General features: G+C 40.6%; 2 protein-coding genes across 4 annotated transcripts in view; both read right to left on the bottom strand.

The window, feature by feature from the left end:
- Positions 1–13324, bottom strand: part of usp13 (ubiquitin specific peptidase 13) — a 28460-nt gene extending 15136 nt beyond the window's left edge. The window contains exons 1-11 of one of the 3 annotated variants that reach the window (XM_047587054.1): positions 12931–13324; positions 10838–10963; positions 9532–9592; positions 6605–6726; positions 5787–5929; positions 4869–5053; positions 4616–4713; positions 4311–4501; positions 3908–3979; positions 3238–3343; positions 1003–1128 (exon numbers count right to left, since the gene is read on the bottom strand). In XM_047587054.1, the coding sequence (XP_047443010.1) occupies positions 1003–1128; positions 3238–3343; positions 3908–3979; positions 4311–4501; positions 4616–4713; positions 4869–5053; positions 5787–5929; positions 6605–6726; positions 9532–9592; positions 10838–10963; positions 12931–13041 (1341 nt within the window). In that variant the 5' untranslated portion in view covers positions 13042–13324. The remainder of the gene's footprint in view (positions 1–1002; positions 1129–3237; positions 3344–3907; positions 3980–4310; positions 4502–4615; positions 4714–4868; positions 5054–5786; positions 5930–6604; positions 6727–9531; positions 9593–10837; positions 10964–12930) is intronic. The other 2 variants (XM_047587055.1, XM_047587056.1) reach the window with 2 other exon arrangements.
- Positions 13325–15279: 1955 nt separating this feature from the next.
- Positions 15280–20240, bottom strand: ndufb5 (NADH:ubiquinone oxidoreductase subunit B5). Its single transcript, XM_047586173.1, has 6 exons — positions 20074–20240; positions 19395–19477; positions 18946–19012; positions 18795–18856; positions 17280–17386; positions 15280–15488 (listed from the first exon to the last, which is right to left on the bottom strand). The coding sequence occupies exons 1-6, from the start codon at positions 20189–20191 to the stop codon at positions 15368–15370; spliced, it is 558 nt and encodes a 185-aa protein (XP_047442129.1). The 5' UTR covers positions 20192–20240; the 3' UTR covers positions 15280–15367.
- Between the last annotated feature and the right edge of the window lie 143 nt (positions 20241–20383).

Genomic DNA, 20383 nt, shown 5'->3' with positions numbered 1-20383 from the left:
TGTCTCAAAGCCAAGCAGGAGCAAAAAAAGTTTCTAACTGCAACTCTGTTCACATTGTTTTGGTTTGTTCACGAACCTCTCAACTCTATTACACTGCGTTTATTTGAAGACAGTAATGAAGGATAGCATGGCAGCTTAACACGCAAGTCTGCACGGCCACAGTCTTTCTGCAAGCCAGTCCTTCTATTCTAAGAAGCTACAGAAATACACAAGTAATTATACTCAGGCCAAGTATGTAGACTGGGAAAACATGGCTGATGGTGGTGAGGCTTTAGCCAGGTTATCAGTGTCTGGATGCACAAGCGTACGCATTCAGGTAATAGAAATAATGATACTGGGAAAATCTGAGTTGTATTTTATGCCAATGTCCACTACATGACTACAGGACTACTGTCAGGTCCTTGCCAGAACCTCTATCATGGCTTAGGCAGAATAGGAAGCATTATCTGACCACCGTCTGTAACAGATAGCAGTGAGCTATATATACCCTGGTTGAGAAAGACATTTCAGAGCACTCTATGTGTATGTACCAATCAAGGAGACAGTGTGCTGTGCTCAGTCAAAAACAGGCCCTCCCCCATCTGTCGTGTGTCAGGGTCAAACATAAAACCCATTTATTTTGGGAAAATGCTGAGACTTTATATTTAAAAAAAAAAAGGTTTACTGGGACGCAGTAGAAAGGCAGCATCTGTTTCCACAGTTCAATAGTTTTGGATGTTACCTGGAAGTCATCACATCATTGTATTTTAAAAATCGTATTTAAAAAAGCTTCACTATTCTGGTCATTTCAGTCAAATTTTTGAAAAAAACAACAACATCAGAATTAAATTTAATACCTTCATAAAACAAAGAAGATACCTAAAGACGTCATATCCATAATTTTACATGTCTTTGTGGATATTTTAGACATTGAATATAACACCTGTTGTAGTCTGACACCAACATATGGACTTTAACCAATTTGACCAATAGAAAATTTAGCTTAGGTTTAGTTTCACTCACCTCCACCAGGTTGATGATGTGCAGGAGGAACTCATGGGCATCTTGTTGTCTGTTGGATGAAAACTCTGGGTGTCCCCTGCTTACCAGGGCCTTCAGCATCCGAGGAGAAATGCCCTTCTGCTGGTGCTGGAATGAAAAAGTCTGGGTGTCACACACACCGTGGCTGTTCTTACCCACTCTTTAAGGAGTAAGCATCACAGCAGACCACCAGCCAATGTTAGAGATTGTTAACTGTGATTCATGTATTAATAGTCAGGTGAAAATCAACATCTGATCATATTGCAAAGAGTGGCAGGGAGGAAAAGAGGATTATCTTGGCCTGTGGACTCTTACAGGAGTGAGGAAGGAAATTTGTTATGTGCTAATGTCTGTGGGTAGAGAGCAGCAGAAACAAGCACACTAATGAACAATGGCACACATGGGGGCCGACTCGGATAATTAGGTGTTTTCCTAGAGATATCTATAGCGATGTATCAGCAATAGTTAAACATGACACCAGATAGGCCTCCAGGAGGATGAAGTGCATGAAGTGAGAGTTTCAAAAGAATATACAGGGAAACAGTTTCTCTGTTCTGCCAACGCCTCACTGTGTGTCTGTGTCTCTGATCTAGTTCCTATGAACACAGAAGAACATTTTTGATTGATTGTGGTTGAAAATCCACTTAAAGGACTTACTAACACTGTTAGTAAATTTGCAGCTATTTGCTAACTATTTGGCTAATTTTGCCTAATATGGTTAGCTGGTTAGCTTAGCTGTTGGCAATAATGGTAGAAGCTGGCTGCTATGAATCCATCTTACTGCACCACGAAAGATCAGTAGCTGACACCGACCAGAGACAACATTATGACCACTGACGGGTGAAGTAAGTAACACTGACCATCTTGTGACAATTCAGTGTTCTGCTGGGAAAAGTTTGGACCTGGCATTGATTCGTGTGGATGTTACTTGGACATGTAGCACGCACTTAGACCAGACCAGACACCCCCACCCCATAGCAATGACACTCCTTGATGGCAGCAGCCATCCCCAGCAGGATGCAGCCTGACACACACATACACACAAATATGGTTTAGGAACAAGTCAAAAAACATGAAGAACAGCACAAGGTGTTGACCTGGCCTCCAAATTCACTAGATCCATGGGATGATCCACAGAGGCCCCTCCCCTCAACCCATAGGACCCAAAGGCCCCCACTAACAACATCCTGTTACTGGACACGACACCCTCATAAGGCTAATGTCCATCCTCTCCTAACATTACTAGGTGGTCATAATGTTATGCCTGATCGGTGTAATGGTGTTTATGACATCACACGGACACATAGCTGGAGGCAATTGCAATGATGCTTATGCCTTCCTGTCTCCCAGTAGACCGTGAATAACCATACTTTATCCAAAATTCTTTCAAATTCACGATTTCCCTTACAGCCGCAAAAGTAAGTCTTATAAAAAAAATAATAACTGGATATTTAGCATTGATTGATCATAAATAAATAAGGAAAAATATGAATTAACAAGCCAACAAGTATCCTATACAAATATTTGACAAAGCTACTTGTGTGATGATATGTGTTTGCAATGGGTTACATTTCCTTTAAACACAGCACGCCAACACAAGCCCTTCTCCTCGTATCTTCCCACCTGTCAATATGTGTCCAAACCTATTTACACGGTCACATGTGTAGGAAGTTCAGGATCACAGCTCTGCCTATCAATTACTGTGGCTGCTAAGGCTTAAAAGAAGCCCAGGGCTTACAGAACTAGTGCTGGGTCCCATTATGCTTTAATGGCTTTCCTCCTCTAATTTCCCAAGAGCTGCGAGCTATGAGGCAAGGATTTCTTGTCGGAGAGTTTCAAGTTAGTAAAGCAACACATGAAATTATAATCAAATGAATCTGAGAAGGCAAGGGAATCACGATACATTCATCAAACACCGGTAATATGTGACCAAATTAAAAAGAAATGTGGAGAGTTTGAAGTAAAACAGTATTAAAGTGGTTCCTGGAGCTGTGTTCAACAACCAAGAGTTTTTTCCCCAACCAAATGGAAAAAGATCAGAGCACAACTAAATCATTCAATACATGTGAAAATCGCATTAACTCACTAGAAAAGCTTTAAAAAGCTCAGGTGAATTAGAAAAAAACATTGCGATACAAATGAACCTAAGAAGACTCAGTTTGCCACCACTTATTAGAAACATGCGTCTGTCGGAGCCCGTTTGGGAGCTGGACATACCCAGTTTAATACCTTGTATTCTTCTTTCATCACCTGTTCAATGAGCTCAGATTTCATGGGTGGTTTGGAGTACTGGCCTGAGAGCAGTCCATGTCCCAGTTTAGCCCTGTCAGACAAAAACACAGGCACAGAGATGAAATAGAGTCTTGTTTTAGTCTTGTCAGGGTTATTTCTGGGAGGGCCACACATCCTGAACTGCACACATGTGTCTTATCACGCTTCAGAGGTCTTTTTTTTTGAGCAGCAGTTTGTCGTCCATCTTTATACAATCAGTTCGTAACACAGGTTTTACCTGGTCTGCGTCTAGGTATAAACATGTTTTTTGTAGCTACACACCTCCCAATATGAAACAGATGATATTCATTGCCTTCCTGGCTACAACTCTGTTTACATTTCATCATGACCACAGCATCTGACTGGCCTCTTGCAACACATCGGCTTACGTGATGAAACACATTTATATATGGAAAACATTCCTCAACCAAACATGTTGAGCTAAAATGCATAAGAAAGCATTAGTCCTGTTACAAAGCTGTTGTATATTAAAGTCGTTACTTGCAGCAACACAACAGATTTTTTAAGAACTGTTTTTTCATCCAAAGGGACAGCAGCAGCTGGAAAACACCTTGCCTTGTTTGTGTACTCTAAAACTGCATTACGTAACACTTACATTTGTGTGGCGAAGTCCTGGGTGGGGTCAAGAGGTGAATAGTCAAATATCCTCTGAAGATTACCCACATACCTAAAGATCAAAACACATGTCACACACATGTTGCAGGACACATAAAGTACTGAAAGCTGGTGACCATAGTGGTAAACTTGTAATCTTGAAATGAGGCATCGGTTATGTTACTTTGTTTTTGTCTCTGACATAATCCAGAGGTAAAGGAATTCAACGAAAAAATAACAACAAAAATCATATAATAACAAAAATAAAAATCCTTGTGAATATTCACTACAATCCACCAATACAACATAAGGAAAAAGACTAACTAGCATGACAGGACGCTATAAATAATTTAAATGAAATTACTATTATGTTTTCCGTCTGTTTGACAACATCGAGTACTCACATCCTCTGGAAGTCTGGGATGCTGAAGAGGACCTGCATTACTGTGCTAACGTAGCAGCTGTTTCCCAGGTTTTTGATGCCTGTGTAACCAGAACCATACACTGCCTTCAGCTTCATGCCCGACTCCTGGATCACCTCCCATTCGCTGACCCGCGGCCTGGAGTTATTGTCTGTGTGATGCCCATTCTCTGTCTATAGGAGGACAGGACAGTACAGATTTCGTGTGGGTGGTTTTAGATCTCCATAAGGCGGTGCAACCGTTTAAGGATTTTAGCTGATGAGAGTAAAACCAGCAAGCTAACTTACTCTTTTCTGCATCTGTAGCATGTCGATTCCAAAGTGTGACAAGTGCTCTGATATGTGGGGGTCCAACACAGCTTCTTCCTCCTCAAACGAATAGACATCTGAAATCAAAAATACAGTTAGTCTGTACAGTAGAAACGTGGCAGGCGACTCATATAATGCTTCAACTATTTAACTCTATTATCACTATGCGATAAATCGGATCCTGCATCCTCTTCATCCAACAATTCAGGTAATCATGCCATGTATCTCAGACCTGCTCCGTCTGGTGTGATGGTGTCCAGTTTGACGGCCAGGGGGTGGTTGGTCTCTCTGTAGTGCTCCAGAGCATGGCCGTTGCCTCCGCTCCCATCGAAAAACCACTTGCCACAGAGCACTGCTCCATCCGTCAGGTTCAGCCACAGGTTCTCCCTCATCTCGCATTTCTGACACTTCCAGCCACTGACAGAAGAAAAAATATATCTGTTTCACCGAATTGTGAATATATTGTGAGATACAAAGTCTTATTTTCCAACTATAAGACTGGACTGTCTTAAAATGTTTGGAATTAAAGCAATGCACGAGAGCAGTTATTTCACCATACTTTGCCCACATGGTTAGGGCGTCTACACCAATCAGGTGTAACATTATGACCACCTTCTTAACATTGCGTAGGTTTCCTTTGCGCCTTTGTGAATGTGGTTAGTGGGTCCTCTGTGGATCATCCCACAGATACTTGATCAGTTTGGGATCTAGTGAATTTGGAGGCCAGGTCAACACCTTGTTCCTAAAGTATTCTCCTGCTGGGGGCAACTGCATCAAGGAGTGACCATCAAAGAGTGTCATTTCTGTGGGGTGGGAGTTCCCAGTCTGGTCTGGGTGCTTCATGTCTAAATAACATCCACACGAATGAATACCAGGTCCAATATTATTTACTTCTCCTGGCAGTGATTCTAATGTCGTGACTGACTTATTTATGTAGTAAATTGTGCCTTTAGTAAAATGTACTCTGCTCTCAACTGTGCTGAACTTTGATCTTGTCAAGAGAACCATCTGAACTCTCATTCAAAAGACCTGTTTCTTCACATAGTTAGCAGAATATGCAAGAGATTAAACCAAAGTCATTTCTCATAATTGAACGTCCACTGTATAAATTCCACAACGCTACATGCAGGAGGCTTTCCATCAATCCTACCTGGGTGGGATCCTGACCCCGTTATCCAGCTGTCTAAGGCTCCTGGCATGTCTGGACACCTGGATCTCCTCATCCCATGACTCAGGCTCCTGTTTCTTGTAAGCTGATGATGCGTTGAGTACCGCGTCACAGGCAATGGTAACCTGGACATCAGATGAGACGGCAGCGGGTGAGTGGGAGCATGTGGGGTCGCGGGGAAAATATATCTTGTTTCTCCAAAATAAATTCTCAGGGTTGCAAAATAATTTGAACAGAGTAAACATATCATTTTCACACATGGACACTTAACTGTCGTGCAAGATTTATGCTGGAAATTATAAAGCAACACTAGACTGATAAAACATAGGTGAGAAAAGAGAAATCACACATTTATTGCTGCAATGGCAGCAACATTCAGGAAATTGTACATGCACAAAAAATTTGATAAATAAATAAAATAAAGCTACGCCAAAGCCAAGCTCTAAAGCAGCACACATAAATAAATTAGATGAGTGAAATGTCACTGTCACTCTGTACTCTGGCAAGCAATATGTAAGAGGAAAAACACAAAAGTGATAAAAGGCACCCCACATGTGCACCTAGTGGTTCAGCCAAATGTTTTTTATCTGCAGAGAGGGAAAGCTTCTGAACTCACATTTAGACCATAATTCTAAACGAAATTAAAAACTTCAAGTGGGATGAGCTTAGGTGCAGCCTCCTCGGATCTCACTGAGATTTCTTGGAATATTTCCCTCTCCTAGAACAGATTATGGAGAACCACTGAGTGCACGTTATCAATCAGCATGCAAAGAAACACACACAGAGTCAGCACCACTGACCAGAGCAGGCAACTCCTCAATGTTTGGTAAGGGAATCTCGAAGTGGTCTGGAAAAATGACCAGCTTGGCCTCGTCCTCATATTCATAGTCCTCCCCATTAAAATCACGGTTTAGCTCTAAATCTTTAATAGGGGAAGGGAGGAAACATTCAGTCGGCTACAGGCACTGACCGCTGCTAAACACACTGACACTGATAGATATTACCCTGTTATTAAAACATAACCAAATTTGTCCTGGATCATTTTTAGTCACGTTCTGTTCTTTTGTGCATGAGTAGGAGGTGTTGTTACACTATGTTATTGCTTTGTTCATTAATTGTACTCGTTTATAGTTTCATGATACAGACATTACAAAGACATGGATCTCTTTTCACAACAAGGGCAGTGACTTAGAAACCTTTTGCTCAGGCACAATTCAGGTAGAGCTACTATTGGGAGTTTAACACACTCTCTTATCACCAACAACTTATAACGTTACTACAGAGAACTCAGGTTGGTAAAGGACACATTCATTTCATTATTTATTACATAAAGTCAGCAGAAATGAAGTGACCTTAGTCAGAGCGGCACTCATTTACAGTTAGATTTCTTCCATTTTCCTAAATGTATCGAAGTTACTTTGTAGAGCAATAGTTTGATATAAAAAAATAATTGCTGTCACAGAATGTGATTTGAAATGATGAGTTAATTAACTAGCTGATCAATAATCACAAACTACATAAAAATATTTGATCAGCAGTTAATTGTTTGTATTGTTTTTTTTTTTTAAAGCCTTTTGGTGGTTCATTGACAAAACAATATATTTTAAGACAACACTTTTAGTTTTCTGGTATTTTCTAGATCAGAAAATGAGACATATCTATGGTGGTGAAACGTCTTCAAGGTCTCTATCTTTGTCTCAGCTTTTTACCACAACCAGGTTGACGGAGAATCTTCACAGATGGTGGAAACAAATGTTTTTCTAACCATGTCAACGTATTCTTTGTGTGTCAAGTGAAACGACATATATGTACGTCCACGTCGAGGCTTTTCTTAAATCATTCCACATATAGAGCTGTCTGATGTCCACTGCAGCCTAAAGCTGTGTAATGACTCATGAAAAACAGGGTCATAGTTTATCCCTGACACTGTTTTTATGCCTACTGCTTTCATGGTAACGCGTGACGTTAGAAGCTGGCGGCTTGATTTGATCACTGGCCTGGAATGGGGATAAATATAAACCTACTGTCACATTAGAAGTACCTAAATGGATGGAGAATGAAAATCGTGATGAAGTAGAAATCTTTAAGAAAAGTCTGATGTTGCCCAGAGGCCTGATCTAATCACATACAGCAATCAGAAGGATTGTAAAACGTATTAAAGTTTGGACGATAAGAAAACAGGAACATGAACTGCGCAGAGACTGGACGGAAGGAATTCTTCCAGCAGTGAGTCTGGGAGGCTGAGAGACACTTGGTCCTCTAAGCAGCGTCACAGCGGCAGTAGAAGTGTGTCAGCCTTGACGGGAGCTTGACAAGTTGTGGCAGCTGAGAACCAACCAACCCAACCCCTGCCCAAGGAGGAGGGGGAGGAGGTGGATGGGACAGGCTTTGATTTTAGAACAGTTACCAACCACATATACAAATACATAGGCTATATTTAGATAACAGGAGGAGGAGAGGGGTCATCATGGGAAAATATCTGACACTTTGGTTTAGCGCCGGCCAGAAGGACAGATGGCTGGTCACAAAAGTGTAACAAACAATAACATACGGTTGTAAAGGAGGGGGCTTGCGTAGCAGAGAGAAGGATTTCTGATGAATCACATTATAATTTAAAACAAGAAAGATGTAAAACGCATATTAAATTATCGTCTGATGAAACTAGATACTTAACTCAAGTATTCCCAAACCGTTTGGGTCGTGACAAAGACAGCAGCAGCATCTAGCTTAACCTCCTTGACGTATTTGGCTGTTTGTAAATGTCCCTCCCCGGGCTTCTCGGATAATTGCATTTGAATATTATTTTCAATTATTATTTCCCAGCTCACAGAATTTCTGTGGGGCAATTCTGGTTAGTGAAATTCACAATGCCTGGTGAAGACCTGGCACAGCAATCAGAAGGTTTGACCGGGCGTTATGTGGTGATGGACAGAAAACACATGGTTACACAGGTTGTCTTGTGTTGTTTTTGTTTACAACAAAATGGCAGACGGTGGCAAAGCAAGACACTCAGAGAATATCCACAGTGTAACCATTTTAAATATAATTACGGTTCAGTAACATCAGGTGTTGCCAGATTGTATGGTTTTGAATTTTAGTTTTCAGGTAAAAATACAACTGTCAAACTAAATTTGGGGTCATTTTGGCAGGTTTTCTAATGACTTTAACGCTGATTTCGGCAAAAAAACAAAGTGCATTTATTCCTTCTGAGACACATCACTGTGTATGTTTGTGTGCTTGAGTGCACTGAATGTGCTCTGCCTTTGCACAGAGGAAGATGTCTATTGGATTTTAATTATCACATGACAAGCAGTGTCCAATCATCCAACTGAATGAGATATTTGTTTTTCTGTTTCGCCTAAGAGACACCCCATTATAAAATCCAAATGGCCACGCTGGGCTAAATAGAAGCAGAAATCAGAGATATATACATTGTCAGGACTTTTAATTTTTCTTCATTTTTGTAGTATTAATTTATTTGTCTCTAATTTATCCTTGATCTTCTAAAAAACTACATTTTACACAGCATCATTATTAAATGTCAAATATTGTATTATATATTAAATCATTTGTGACATTTGTCTGCAAAATGACTATTTGCCTTTTGAAATACAAACAACATTAAGCCCACAATACTATTGAAGTAGATTCTTGAGTAATATCCTTCAGTAAGATTTTACAACACACCTAAATCTGAATATTTCATGCATCACAGCCTCTAACTTACCTAGGAATACTTTTCCATTTCTTCGTCTGGGGATGGCACCTCCTGCAGCTCCTGTGGCTTTCTGCAGGGAACAGGAAGATAAAACCCAATTGTCCACATTAAAAAAACTTCTTTAAACACATTGGTTAGTTTTTTTTTCAGTAGCTGAATTGAAAAAAAATGTTTCATGCTTTGCTTTGGCAGATCCAGACAGTTGTCATTTTGTTAGAAATAGATCCTCGATGTTCCAGTCGGCAGGTCAGGTTACAAAACCACGGGAAAACCCCAGCCATGGTAGCGTCAAAATTATAGAATGATTAATTGGACTGCTTATGTTGCATAGGCTGATTTATGGACAGTTAGCATTTACAGTACACCACAGTAACATCCTGTGTTTGGGCCTGTCTCAGCTTACAGTGCATCTCATCAACTTTTTTTCCTCATCTTTCCTCATCACTACATACAACATATGGCGGAAAGGCAATTTGGGTACAAATTAACAAACTCTCAAACAACAAATTCACATGAGTGAATTCACACTCAAAATATATGAGCACTGCATACGAACTGACTGGCAACAAAACAACACGCTGCCACCAACCGCTTTCCCTCAGGCTACAGTTGCCTCCCCGGTCACTCGGGGGGTTGAGAGACAGAGAATGCTGACACACTCGAGACCAAGAGGACTCATGGGAAAAACAGCAGACATGGGAGCCTGCAGAATGCTAGCAGCTGTTTCTGGCCAGATCTGGCATGGAAATAGCAGCTCTTTACAAAGCAGAGCTGATCTGAGGGAAATTAGAACCAGTGAAGAAACACAGCAGCAGCTCAGGCCTTTGTTGTTGACTATAAACTTCTCAAAGAACAGAGGACAGCTTGGCTCCACGTGGGATTCATTTCCACATTGAGGGATGAGCAAAGAATAAAAAAATATCACTTTACATTTTAATGTAGACCAAAGCAAAATCAAGCACAAATCTGTTACAGAGCTCAATCAATAGCTCTCTGACTTTTTGAAAATATTTCCTAGATCAGGGTTGGTAGTGTATAATGTTCCTTTTACTCCATTCCATGTGGTAATCACAGATTATCTGTACTTAAAACCACAGATTATACTCATTCTGTTTTGGGTTTGTTATTATTCAAACGTCTTTTTCTTTGTTGTATCTGCATGTTCAGCTGACCTGCAGACTAAATATACTTAGAAATTAATTTTAATCATTTTAATCATCAATCATAACTGCTATGTTCCATAGATAGATAGATAGATAGATAGATAGATAGATAGATAGATAGACAATATGTGCAGGGCAGGTGGATAACTAACCTCTTTGACGTGGCGTTTGAGGTGCATGTAAACACTCTGTCCCGTTTTGCGGTAATGTCTCTCCACATGTTCTCGACCGAAGCCCAGGAATGTGTTCATACACACATACAGGCCGCCCTCAGACTCCTACAAACCAAAACAAACAGTAAGCAGCAGCAAGAGAAGAACAATCACACTTAAAAAAAAAAAAAAAACTCGAAAGTTTATCCCAGCATGTTAAGTGTTTCACAATGTCCTCTTCAGTTTTGTCTAATGTTAGAAATTCATCAGCTGGATTTTTTTTAATGTTTATAGCTGCTAAGTATTCATTTCATTATTCAAATGTTTTCAATCAATCAATCTTTATTTATAAAGCACGCTAAAAACAACACAGTTGGCCAGAGTGCTGTACACATACATTATACATACATTTATATTTAATAACAAAGTGTAAAGGTGTCAGGAAGGAATAGGACAAGAATTATCATTCTGGTGATGAGAATGTGTCATTGCATAAGAGATACAACTCAAAAGTTACATTTCAAACTCAACATATGTTGTGTTTCACACTGTTTTCAGACCACACTACAGGCACAGTGTGTATGTAAGTAAATGATATGTGCTAATGAGTCTGCAAGGACAAAAAGGCTTTCCTCCTCAAGCAGTCATTTCTAAATCTTGACAAACAAATCCATTGCAGCTCTCTCACTTCTATCAAGGGTGCATGCTGCTAAAGACCCAGGTTATTACTGAAAACTGCAAAGTCAAAGTCACCTCTCACGTGGGCAAAAATAGGATGATTCTGATATTATCTTGCACGCAAAATGATAGAGTTGTATTTATACAGATGTTTCCATTTTAACCTGAGAGCATCCCGTTACAGGCAGTTACACGAGAAATTAATATCAGAGACAATGTCATCTCCTTGCGTTTGGGCTGCTCTGCTGTTCTTGAAGCCACATAGGTCCCTCCATGCCTTATTTACAGTATCTAAAACAGCATGTTATAAGATTTTCTCACAATCACACGATCTGTTCAGTTCAGATGCTTTAAAAAGTGGACTTATTTTGTCCTTCCTCCAGGTGTTTATAGATATTAGACACCCTCCTCCACTTCGCACGTGGACAGTCAGAGACAAAACACTTGGAAAACACCCCTTCAAAACTAACCTAAATGTGTGATCAGGGTCGGCCTCATAACCCACCCCGTGATAAACCTTTAAGTGGCCCAGAGTGACATATGAGCCTCAACAGTGCAAGGATAAAAATAAACCAGTCCTCAGGCCAACATGATGAACTCCAGACAGCTGAGTCACCTTTAAAAAAAAAGAAAGAAAGAAAGAAAGAAAGAAAGAAAAGAAAAGAAAAAGCGGCCAGGGCCAAGAAAGTGGTTTTCTTTGTAAGAAATCTCTGAGGGCAAAAATATAGTTCAGACTGGTCAAATGTCTTAACAGGGAGAGCACACCTGAGATTAAAAAGTTTAAACAAAGGCAAATATTACGTGTTTGGAGCTCTCCCTGGAGTCTTGATCACAAAAAAGACAGAATAAATTAAATTATTGAACAACAAATGTCTTTCAATAAAAAATAACACTGTAAAAACGTACACTGCAGCCACTACAGAGTCACTTGAAAAGATAAGAGTATTTCCATACTACTACCGTTCTAATGAACTCTTTTGAATATTAGTGAACTGGCCTCTTTATATACACTATTAAAACTAAATAACACCACTTAGATTAAAACTATCGCGATACAAACACCGGTGAGAGCATTTTATATATTTGAGTTAAAGACATTTGTAGACAGGTTGTGGATTACAGAACCTCACGCAGGTGTGCTGCTGAGGCCGTGGCCTGAGCTAGGCTCAGTGTACAAAGGGAAAACCCCTCCATCCCTCTCTCCTGAGATGTAAACACCATTTCATTATTTATTTCCTCACGGGGAAGGTGGCCACGGAGACACGCGGACGCATCACAGCAGATTCACGTGTGTTGTGAAGCCGTGCCAGAGCAGACGGAGACGCACATTTCATACCCAAAACAACACGCCCGCGCCTCGATGCGTGTATGTGTGTGTGTGTGTGTGTGGAGGGAGGGGAGACGGGCACACTTACGGGAGAGTCGAAAGAAAAGGCACACTCGCTCTTGAACACTCTGTCTCCTGTTCTGGGGACTCTGATGGTGGGCATGTAGGGGACCAGCAGCTCTCCTAGGTCTGCAGCCATCTTCGCATTCCTGCTTCTCGCACCACAGTGCGGCGGAGCCTCCGGAGCAGCTCTGTCAGAGCAGAGGATGCTATTTTTAAAGCCCTCCGTCTCTACATTCCTCCGGCCGGGGGTGGGATGTGACGCTGAAAAACATAAAAATAAAATGACAGAGAGGGGTGGAGGCTGGCTACTGGGCACAGGGGCTAAGTGTTAGTCTTTGTTTTGTTTCTTGTCTTGCAAAGGAAAATAAGAGGAAGGAGAAGCTTGGACCTGCGCAGAAATTACACAGCTACTGTTGACTGTGGTGACGCCGCTCGGCTGCTCCCGGGGATGTTTTACCAGAAGGGCCCCTCCCACCTCCGAGGATGATTCATAAAGCCACCCGCATTTACTACAGCTTGTTTTCCACTCCAGGATTCAGTGAATGCGGGGTTGTGAAGGGGGTTGCTGATTGCAGGATCCAGCATTCACGTCGCAAGATCATTTACGTTTATTCACCTTTTTTTGCTTTTGCTATAAAAGCTGTAAACACTGTGTAAATTAGAGGGAAGCCTGCTCTTCAGTCCTATTCCTCTCGATCATTTGTGTCGACTCCACGAGGGCGCAGTAGGAGGCAGTGTCCCCCTCATAAATAACAAATGTTATAGTTTTCACTGACATCAGTCTCATCAAATTCTGCACCTTCAGTCGAAGTCTACAACTCTTCTAAAATATGTTTTCTACTGATGTGATAATGTTTGCAAAACCAAAATGCACGACGCCTCCCACTTAGCACAAAGACCTGCATGCTTGGTATGTCATGATGAATGCCTATAACAAAACAACAGTTTCCTCAGATAATCGGATTTAATTACGTATAATATGTTGACAGGCTTTCTACAAAGAAACAAATGATTGTGCATCCTTCATTTTTCTCTTCAATGTTCTCACCAGGTGGCTCGATAAAAAGGGGTCAGACAAAACAAATGAAAGTAATGTGGATAAAAGATGGAGGTGATTAATCTCATATCGGAAGAACAGTAAAAAAGAAGAGCAGAGTTCTCAGTTAGATTTGATCCAGTGGTGATCTGGTGGATTAAGTTTGCTTGTGAGTCAGCAGTTTTTGGCTAAGAACTTTAAAGCTTTAGCTGCAACTATAGCTCAATAAAATGATAGCTATCATAGCTTATAGCACCACCCTCTGGTCAGGTTGTGTCATTTTAAATGTTCGTTAAAACAACTTTCTTAATGAATATAATTTTTTAGATTTGGTGAATTTAATTGTTGCTGTGATGCTCTTCCTTTATAATATAATTCTTCTTTGGTTTGAATCCATTCCTTGTGTGCACCTCCTGTCATCTTCTGTGAGTCACACAGTTTCAGAACAGGACTGGGAGGGCATCAGGCCGTAGACTAGGGGTGTCAAACTCATTTTAGTTTGGGGGCCACATACGGCCCAATTTGATCTCAAGTGGGGCAGACAGTAACGCAATAGCATACCGTGATAACCTATAAGTAATCTATAATTAACGACAAGTCCCAATTTTTTCCATTTGTAAAGCTCCATTTGCAAAGAGTAAATAAATTAGGAGAATGTTTACATTTAATAAACAATCCTATCCAAAAAAAAAAAAAAAAAAATGGATTTCTTTCCAAAGATCAGTGCGATTTGCCACATTTCTGTCTGCAGTTTCGCCCTGGGTCTCAGAGTTGTGTTCTCTCCGCTTCTCTAACTTAAACAGTGGACAAATTAGGGTTAGAAGTTATTTTTATTCTTTCCACAAAATTGCAAATTCATGCTGCAGGCCAGATTTGACCCTTTGTTGGGGTGCTTTTAAAACCTCTGCTCTAGACTGAGACAGATGCTGAGGAGGGTTTATTTAACAACTGAGCTCATTCAGCTGAACACATTCCATTTCCATCCAAAAACGCTCAAGATGTGAAGGGACATCTGGCAGAATGGGCAGATGGCTGACACTGTTAATGTTAAGTTACTGTCAGGTATCCACTTCCTTGTCCATGCACAGTTGAATCCTTCATGGTGATGTCATGGTCAAACAACAGTAATGAGCAAAGGAGGAAACTCTCCTTCGCTCCACTCATTTGGTGGTGTTCATGCGTTCCAGGCTTCCGTCTGACAGATATCTTCCAGCAGCTTCGTATATTTTTGACATACTATTTCAATTGCCCGCTTCTGCTTTTCCCTTCTCCTTTGTCCCAGCTCCAGATTTATTTCTGTAAAAGCTACATAAACCCAGTAACGACACAGAAAAGCACTACATATAGATATTTTATTTACGCGTGAAGGGAAAAAATGTACAAACAGCGAGATCGATCGGCACGATGTACTGATGACAGACACATCTTAGTCGTCAGGTGTTGCCTTAGGGCTATTGTCAATTAGCTCCTTGTTAAGGGTTGGCACCTGGTACCAGGGGCCGTCTCCCTTCAGCCTCATCTGTCGACGCACCTCCAGCTCTGTCAGCCTGTTGAAGACAAGGGGAATTAAAAGCCAACGAGTGAGTTGTGAATCCAGGAATACTGTAAAAAAAAATTCTGGCTAATGAACAACATATGCCACTCGTGCCTATGGTTACATGTACAGTGGGGGGAATAAGTATTTGATCCCCTGCTGAATTTGTAAGTTTGCCCACTTCCATAGAAATGATCAGACTCTGGTTTTTATGGTTGTTTACTGGTTATGGGTATAGACAGAATATCAATCGAAAATGCATAAAAAACACACAATCTAAAAGTTATAAATTGTTATGTATTTTATTAAGGGAAATAAGTATTTGATCCCCAACAATTCACTTAGAATTCAGGCTCCTACAGATTGGCTGGTGCGCATGTGGCACACAGCTGTGCTCAGTCAACTAATTACCAATACTCCTGATCTTAACTCGTCATGTATATAAAGCACACCTGCTCTAAGAATCAGTTTCTTACATTCCAACTTCTACAGCACCATGGGCAAGACCAAAGAGCTGTCAAAAGATGTCAGGGACAAGATTGTAGACCTGCCCAAGGCTGGTATAGGTTACAAAACCATCAGCAAAAGGCTTGGTGAGAAGGTGACAACTATTGGTGCCATTATTCGCAAGTGGAAGACCCATAAAAGGACCATCAACTGTCCTCGGTCTGGAGCTCCCCGCAAAATCTCGCCTCATGGAGTGAGGATGATGATGAGAAAGGTGAGGAAGCAGCCTAAAACAACACGGCAGGAGCTTGTTAATGATCTGGAAGCAGTTGGGACCTCCGTCACCAAGAAAACAGTTGGCAACACACTGCGCCGTTATGGATTGAACTCTTGCAGTGCCCGCAAGGTCCCCCTGCTCAAGAAGGCACATGTACAGGCCCGCCTTAAGTTTGCCAGTGAACATCTAAATGACTCAGAGAAGGCTTGGGAGAAAGTGCTGTGGTCTGACGAAACCAAAGTTGAGCTATTTGGCATTAACTCGACCCGCCGTGTTTGGAGGATGAAAAAACGTGAGTATGACCCAAAGAACACCATACCCACGGTTAAGCATGGAGGTGGAAACATCATGTTTTGGGGCTGTTTTTCAGCAAAGGGTACAGGGCAACTTCACCGCATTATGGGGCCAATGAATGCAGCCATGTACTGTAACATCTTGGACAAAAACCTTCTTTCCTCAGCAAGAACACTGAAGATGCCTCGTGGGTGGGTTTTCCAACATGACAATGACCCAAAACATACTGCCAGGACAACAAAGGAGTGGCTCAAGAAGAAGCATATTAAGGTCATGGAGTGGCCTAGTCAGTCTCCAGACCTTAACCCGATCGAAAACCTGTGGAGGGAGCTGAAGCTCCGAGTTTCCAAGAGGCAGCCAAGAAACTTGAAGGATTTAGAGACTGTCTGTAAAGATGAATGGGCCAAAATCCCTCCTGCGCTGTGTGCAAACCTGGTGACCAACTACAAGAAACGTCTCATCGCTGTGCTTGCCAACAAAGGTTTCTCTACAAAGTACTGACTTGTGTTGTGCTTGGGGATAAAATACTTATTTCCCTTAATAAAATACATAACAATTTATAACTTTTAGATTGTGTGTTTTTTATGCATTTTCGATTGATATTCTGTCTATACCCATAACCAGTAAACAACCATAAAAACCAGAGTCTGATCATTTCTATGGAAGTGGGCAAACTTACAAATTCAGCAGGGGATCAAATACTTATTTCCCCCACTGTATGTTGCCTTGTGTTCAGGTAACTACAGACAAACAGAGGGTGCATGAAAAACATCTAGCTACACTCACCTCAAGTCTCCCTTTTCCTTTTCAATCTGGATTGCAGCCATCATCTTCTCATAATCCTTCACTGGGGAATCATAGAGATTCCTTGCAATCCACCTGGTGATAGGGTGCTTCAATGACAGGACAGAATTTAAGTATCGAGTTAGTTTAAGGCATCTTATTGTTAATAATCAGTCATTACTTATTTCTAAACATTAGTCATATTTGTGACATCAGGCCCCAACTCTAAGAGTAGTTTTTGAGTGGCAACATTCTACCACCAAACACTAATGTCAAGTTTAAAGTTTTCAAGCAGTATTTTTTTGTGTATGTACATCGCTTCCTGATTATATTAGTTCTCTGAGTACTCTGAAAGGAACCCGGACAGTGTTGCAGGTATACATGTCAACACGGCTTCTGACAACTGCTGACTACCTGTATAGCTTCAGGCAAATAATGTAATCGAAACAAACATTGACTCAAAAGTGTCTCACTTCTGAAGTGAGGAAGTGAAGAGGAAGAAAGGGAGTTTTGTCTTTCAGCAATGAAGTAATCAAATATAATCTGAATATAAATATAATCTAGATGGAATGGAATACATTAAAATGCTGACCTAGTCGCAACTGTCAGACACTGGTTTCCCCAAGTCGGGTTAAAGAGAAAAGCTGTAGAAACTTTACTATGCGGAGTAACATAAAAAGCAAAAACATGACTCTGAATGAGCTACTTTCAAATTTACAAAATTTTGGACGACATGCTTGGTCACATGCCATGGTGTTGCAGTAGTTGGCACTGTCGCCTCACAGCAAGACGGCCGTGTATTTGGATGTGCCAGGAGGCATGTTCTCCCTGCAGGGATTTTCTCTGAGTCCAAAGACATGCTTGTTAGGTTAGTTGGCGATTTTAAATTACTCCTAGGTGTGCATGTGAGAGTGTTTCTGTGTTAAACCAATGTCAGCTGACATAGGTTCCTCCCTGTAAACCTGTAACCGGTAATGGACAGATGGATGCACAAGATTGATGGCACATTAAATCCAGGTAAGCTTCTCAACTAATGTTAGCTAGTAAATATCCTAGGTTTGTCTTGCATTAATTTATTACTGGATAGAGATGTAAGCATCACAGTTTCCTAAGCAAACGGTGAACCGTAACCGACAACTGGGATGCTTATATTTTTTATGTATATGAGGATGTTGACTATTAAGTGTATCTGTGGTCCATGTAAACATGCTACTCTGAAAATGACCAAAACTGGGATAAGCATCATAATCCGTATACTGGTATGCATCTAAAAAGTCTAGAATTTCACTGGCTTTATAGCCAATAGAGATTTTTACAGCATACATTTTGACTTGAAACAGTGAGGTGCATCAATTATTACTGTAATCCAGGCATCATTCATTATGTTGTTATGGTATGTTCATGTCATAATAATGACTTCTATATATAATCCATGTCTGAACCTGTCTTTCCATGAACCAGGCTTCAAAGCAGAGATGCTACACCCATCTAAAAAAACAAGTGAGAGAAGTTACAAACCTTGTAGTACTCCCAGTGCTCAGGCTCATAGCCCTCAGGAATTTCAACGAGCTCAGCCTCACCTTCACAATACAGTAACACTCAAGTTTAATATTGGGCAACTTATTTCTATGTATTCATTACATCACATCTTTGACACATGCACACTCACCAATGAAGAGGTTCACACTTGTGACCAAGATCGCCACAGGAATACCAGTCAGCAGGATGTAATATTTCTGAGGAAATAAAGAGAAGACAAAATAAAATACAGACAATTCTATTGTTGTTTTTCACAAGTCCCATCCAAGATTGTCAGTCTAACCACAATGCATTGAACATTTTTTACTCTCAGGCTCAATGGGCTGACATTTCTCCTAGCCTTTATTCCATTATGTTGCATTCTTCATCACAGATTTAAAAGGGAAGTTGCAAAAGTTTTAAAATAATAAAAAAGCAAGGAGGGAACAAAAAATATTTAAGGATTTTAGTTTTCTCCTCTTGAGCAACTTCCCTTGAATACACACTACGGGTCTATTCATCATACTGGATACAGACATTGGGTAGCTCCTTTAGACATCTACATGAGCTCAATGCAAGAGATGATGTTACTGTACTCACCAGCAAGCTCTGAAATCTTTTGTCGTAGAACTCAGTAGGTTTGATGACAAACAGTCTCTTTCCATGACCCCAACGGACAGCCACTGCAAAACAAGGTGAAGCCTGTATGTATTATTGTTGATGATTAACTTATATGGCTATTATACTTAAATACTTGAAAGATAATCAGTGCATTATATTAACTGATGCTCATCTCTTGGTATTAATAAATCAATGATGGGCACAATGGAAAAAAAATCTATCTAAACTATGATAACTGTCACAGATATAGTTGGGTTAGTACAATTTACCCAAATTTACAGCATGTGAAATACTGAATGTGCATCTCACCGAGATAGTTAGATATATGAATTAGATCTATGTATTCCTAAAATAATCAGGCCTTTACAAGGGAAGTTATTCATTCAAAACTACAATAAAGTATTTGGTACTTTCTATATGTTTGCAATGTAAACTCATTGTGCGAGTATTCAAACGCAGAAAACCAAATAAAGTGCCAATAACCAAACACAACAACACAAAAACGTAGTCATTTGTTCCCTGTTTGTTGACAGCAGGACAAACGTTACCTGCTAGCTCATGTTAGCTAGCTAACAAGTCCCGGCGCAAGGTCATAAGAAACGACGGCCACCGCAACGGTCAAACTTCTCACTCGTTACACGGCAAGTCAGTCTCTTACCTTTATCTGTACGCGGGATTGTCCGAGTGAGTAAATTTGCCGCAGTATTTCCAGACTTAAGAGGACTCAGTCTGGCTGCAAAGGCAGCAACAGACCTGAGAACACTCATTCCCACCATCGCTACTGCGGGACGACAGCCCAACAAGACCAACTGTGATTGGTCTAACAGAGAATGAAGCTCAAGCCGCCATTATTAATAAGGGCATAGTGGTTTCTTTTTTTGTAATGAATTTTAATCTCATTAATATTTTGCTGCTCTAATTAGATTGTAACATATATTAAATCACAAACACGTATTTGTTAAGAAATA

Source organism: Mugil cephalus, chromosome 6 (assembly GCF_022458985.1).
Source record: "Mugil cephalus isolate CIBA_MC_2020 chromosome 6, CIBA_Mcephalus_1.1, whole genome shotgun sequence".
In the NCBI taxonomy this organism is placed as follows: Eukaryota; Metazoa; Chordata; class Actinopteri; order Mugiliformes; family Mugilidae; genus Mugil; species Mugil cephalus.
Note: the sequence above shows the minus strand (reverse complement) of the source record. Positions and strands in the feature narration are given on the sequence as shown.

What these genes read in the sequence shown, in the direction of transcription:
- ndufb5 (XM_047586173.1), bottom strand. Translation starts at nt 20,191, where the DNA reads ATGGTGGGAATGAGTGTTCTCAGGTCTGTTGCTGCCTTTGCAGCCAGA. An exon ending in AATCCCGCGTACAGATAAAG is followed by an intron (nt 19,478 to 20,073) that starts GTAAGAGACTGA and finishes CTTGTTTTGCAG; the next exon opens with TGGCTGTCCGTTGGGGTCAT. An exon ending in AGCACTGGGAGTACTACAAG is followed by an intron (nt 17,387 to 18,794) that starts GTTTGTAACTTC and finishes CTGTCATTGAAG; the next exon opens with CACCCTATCACCAGGTGGAT.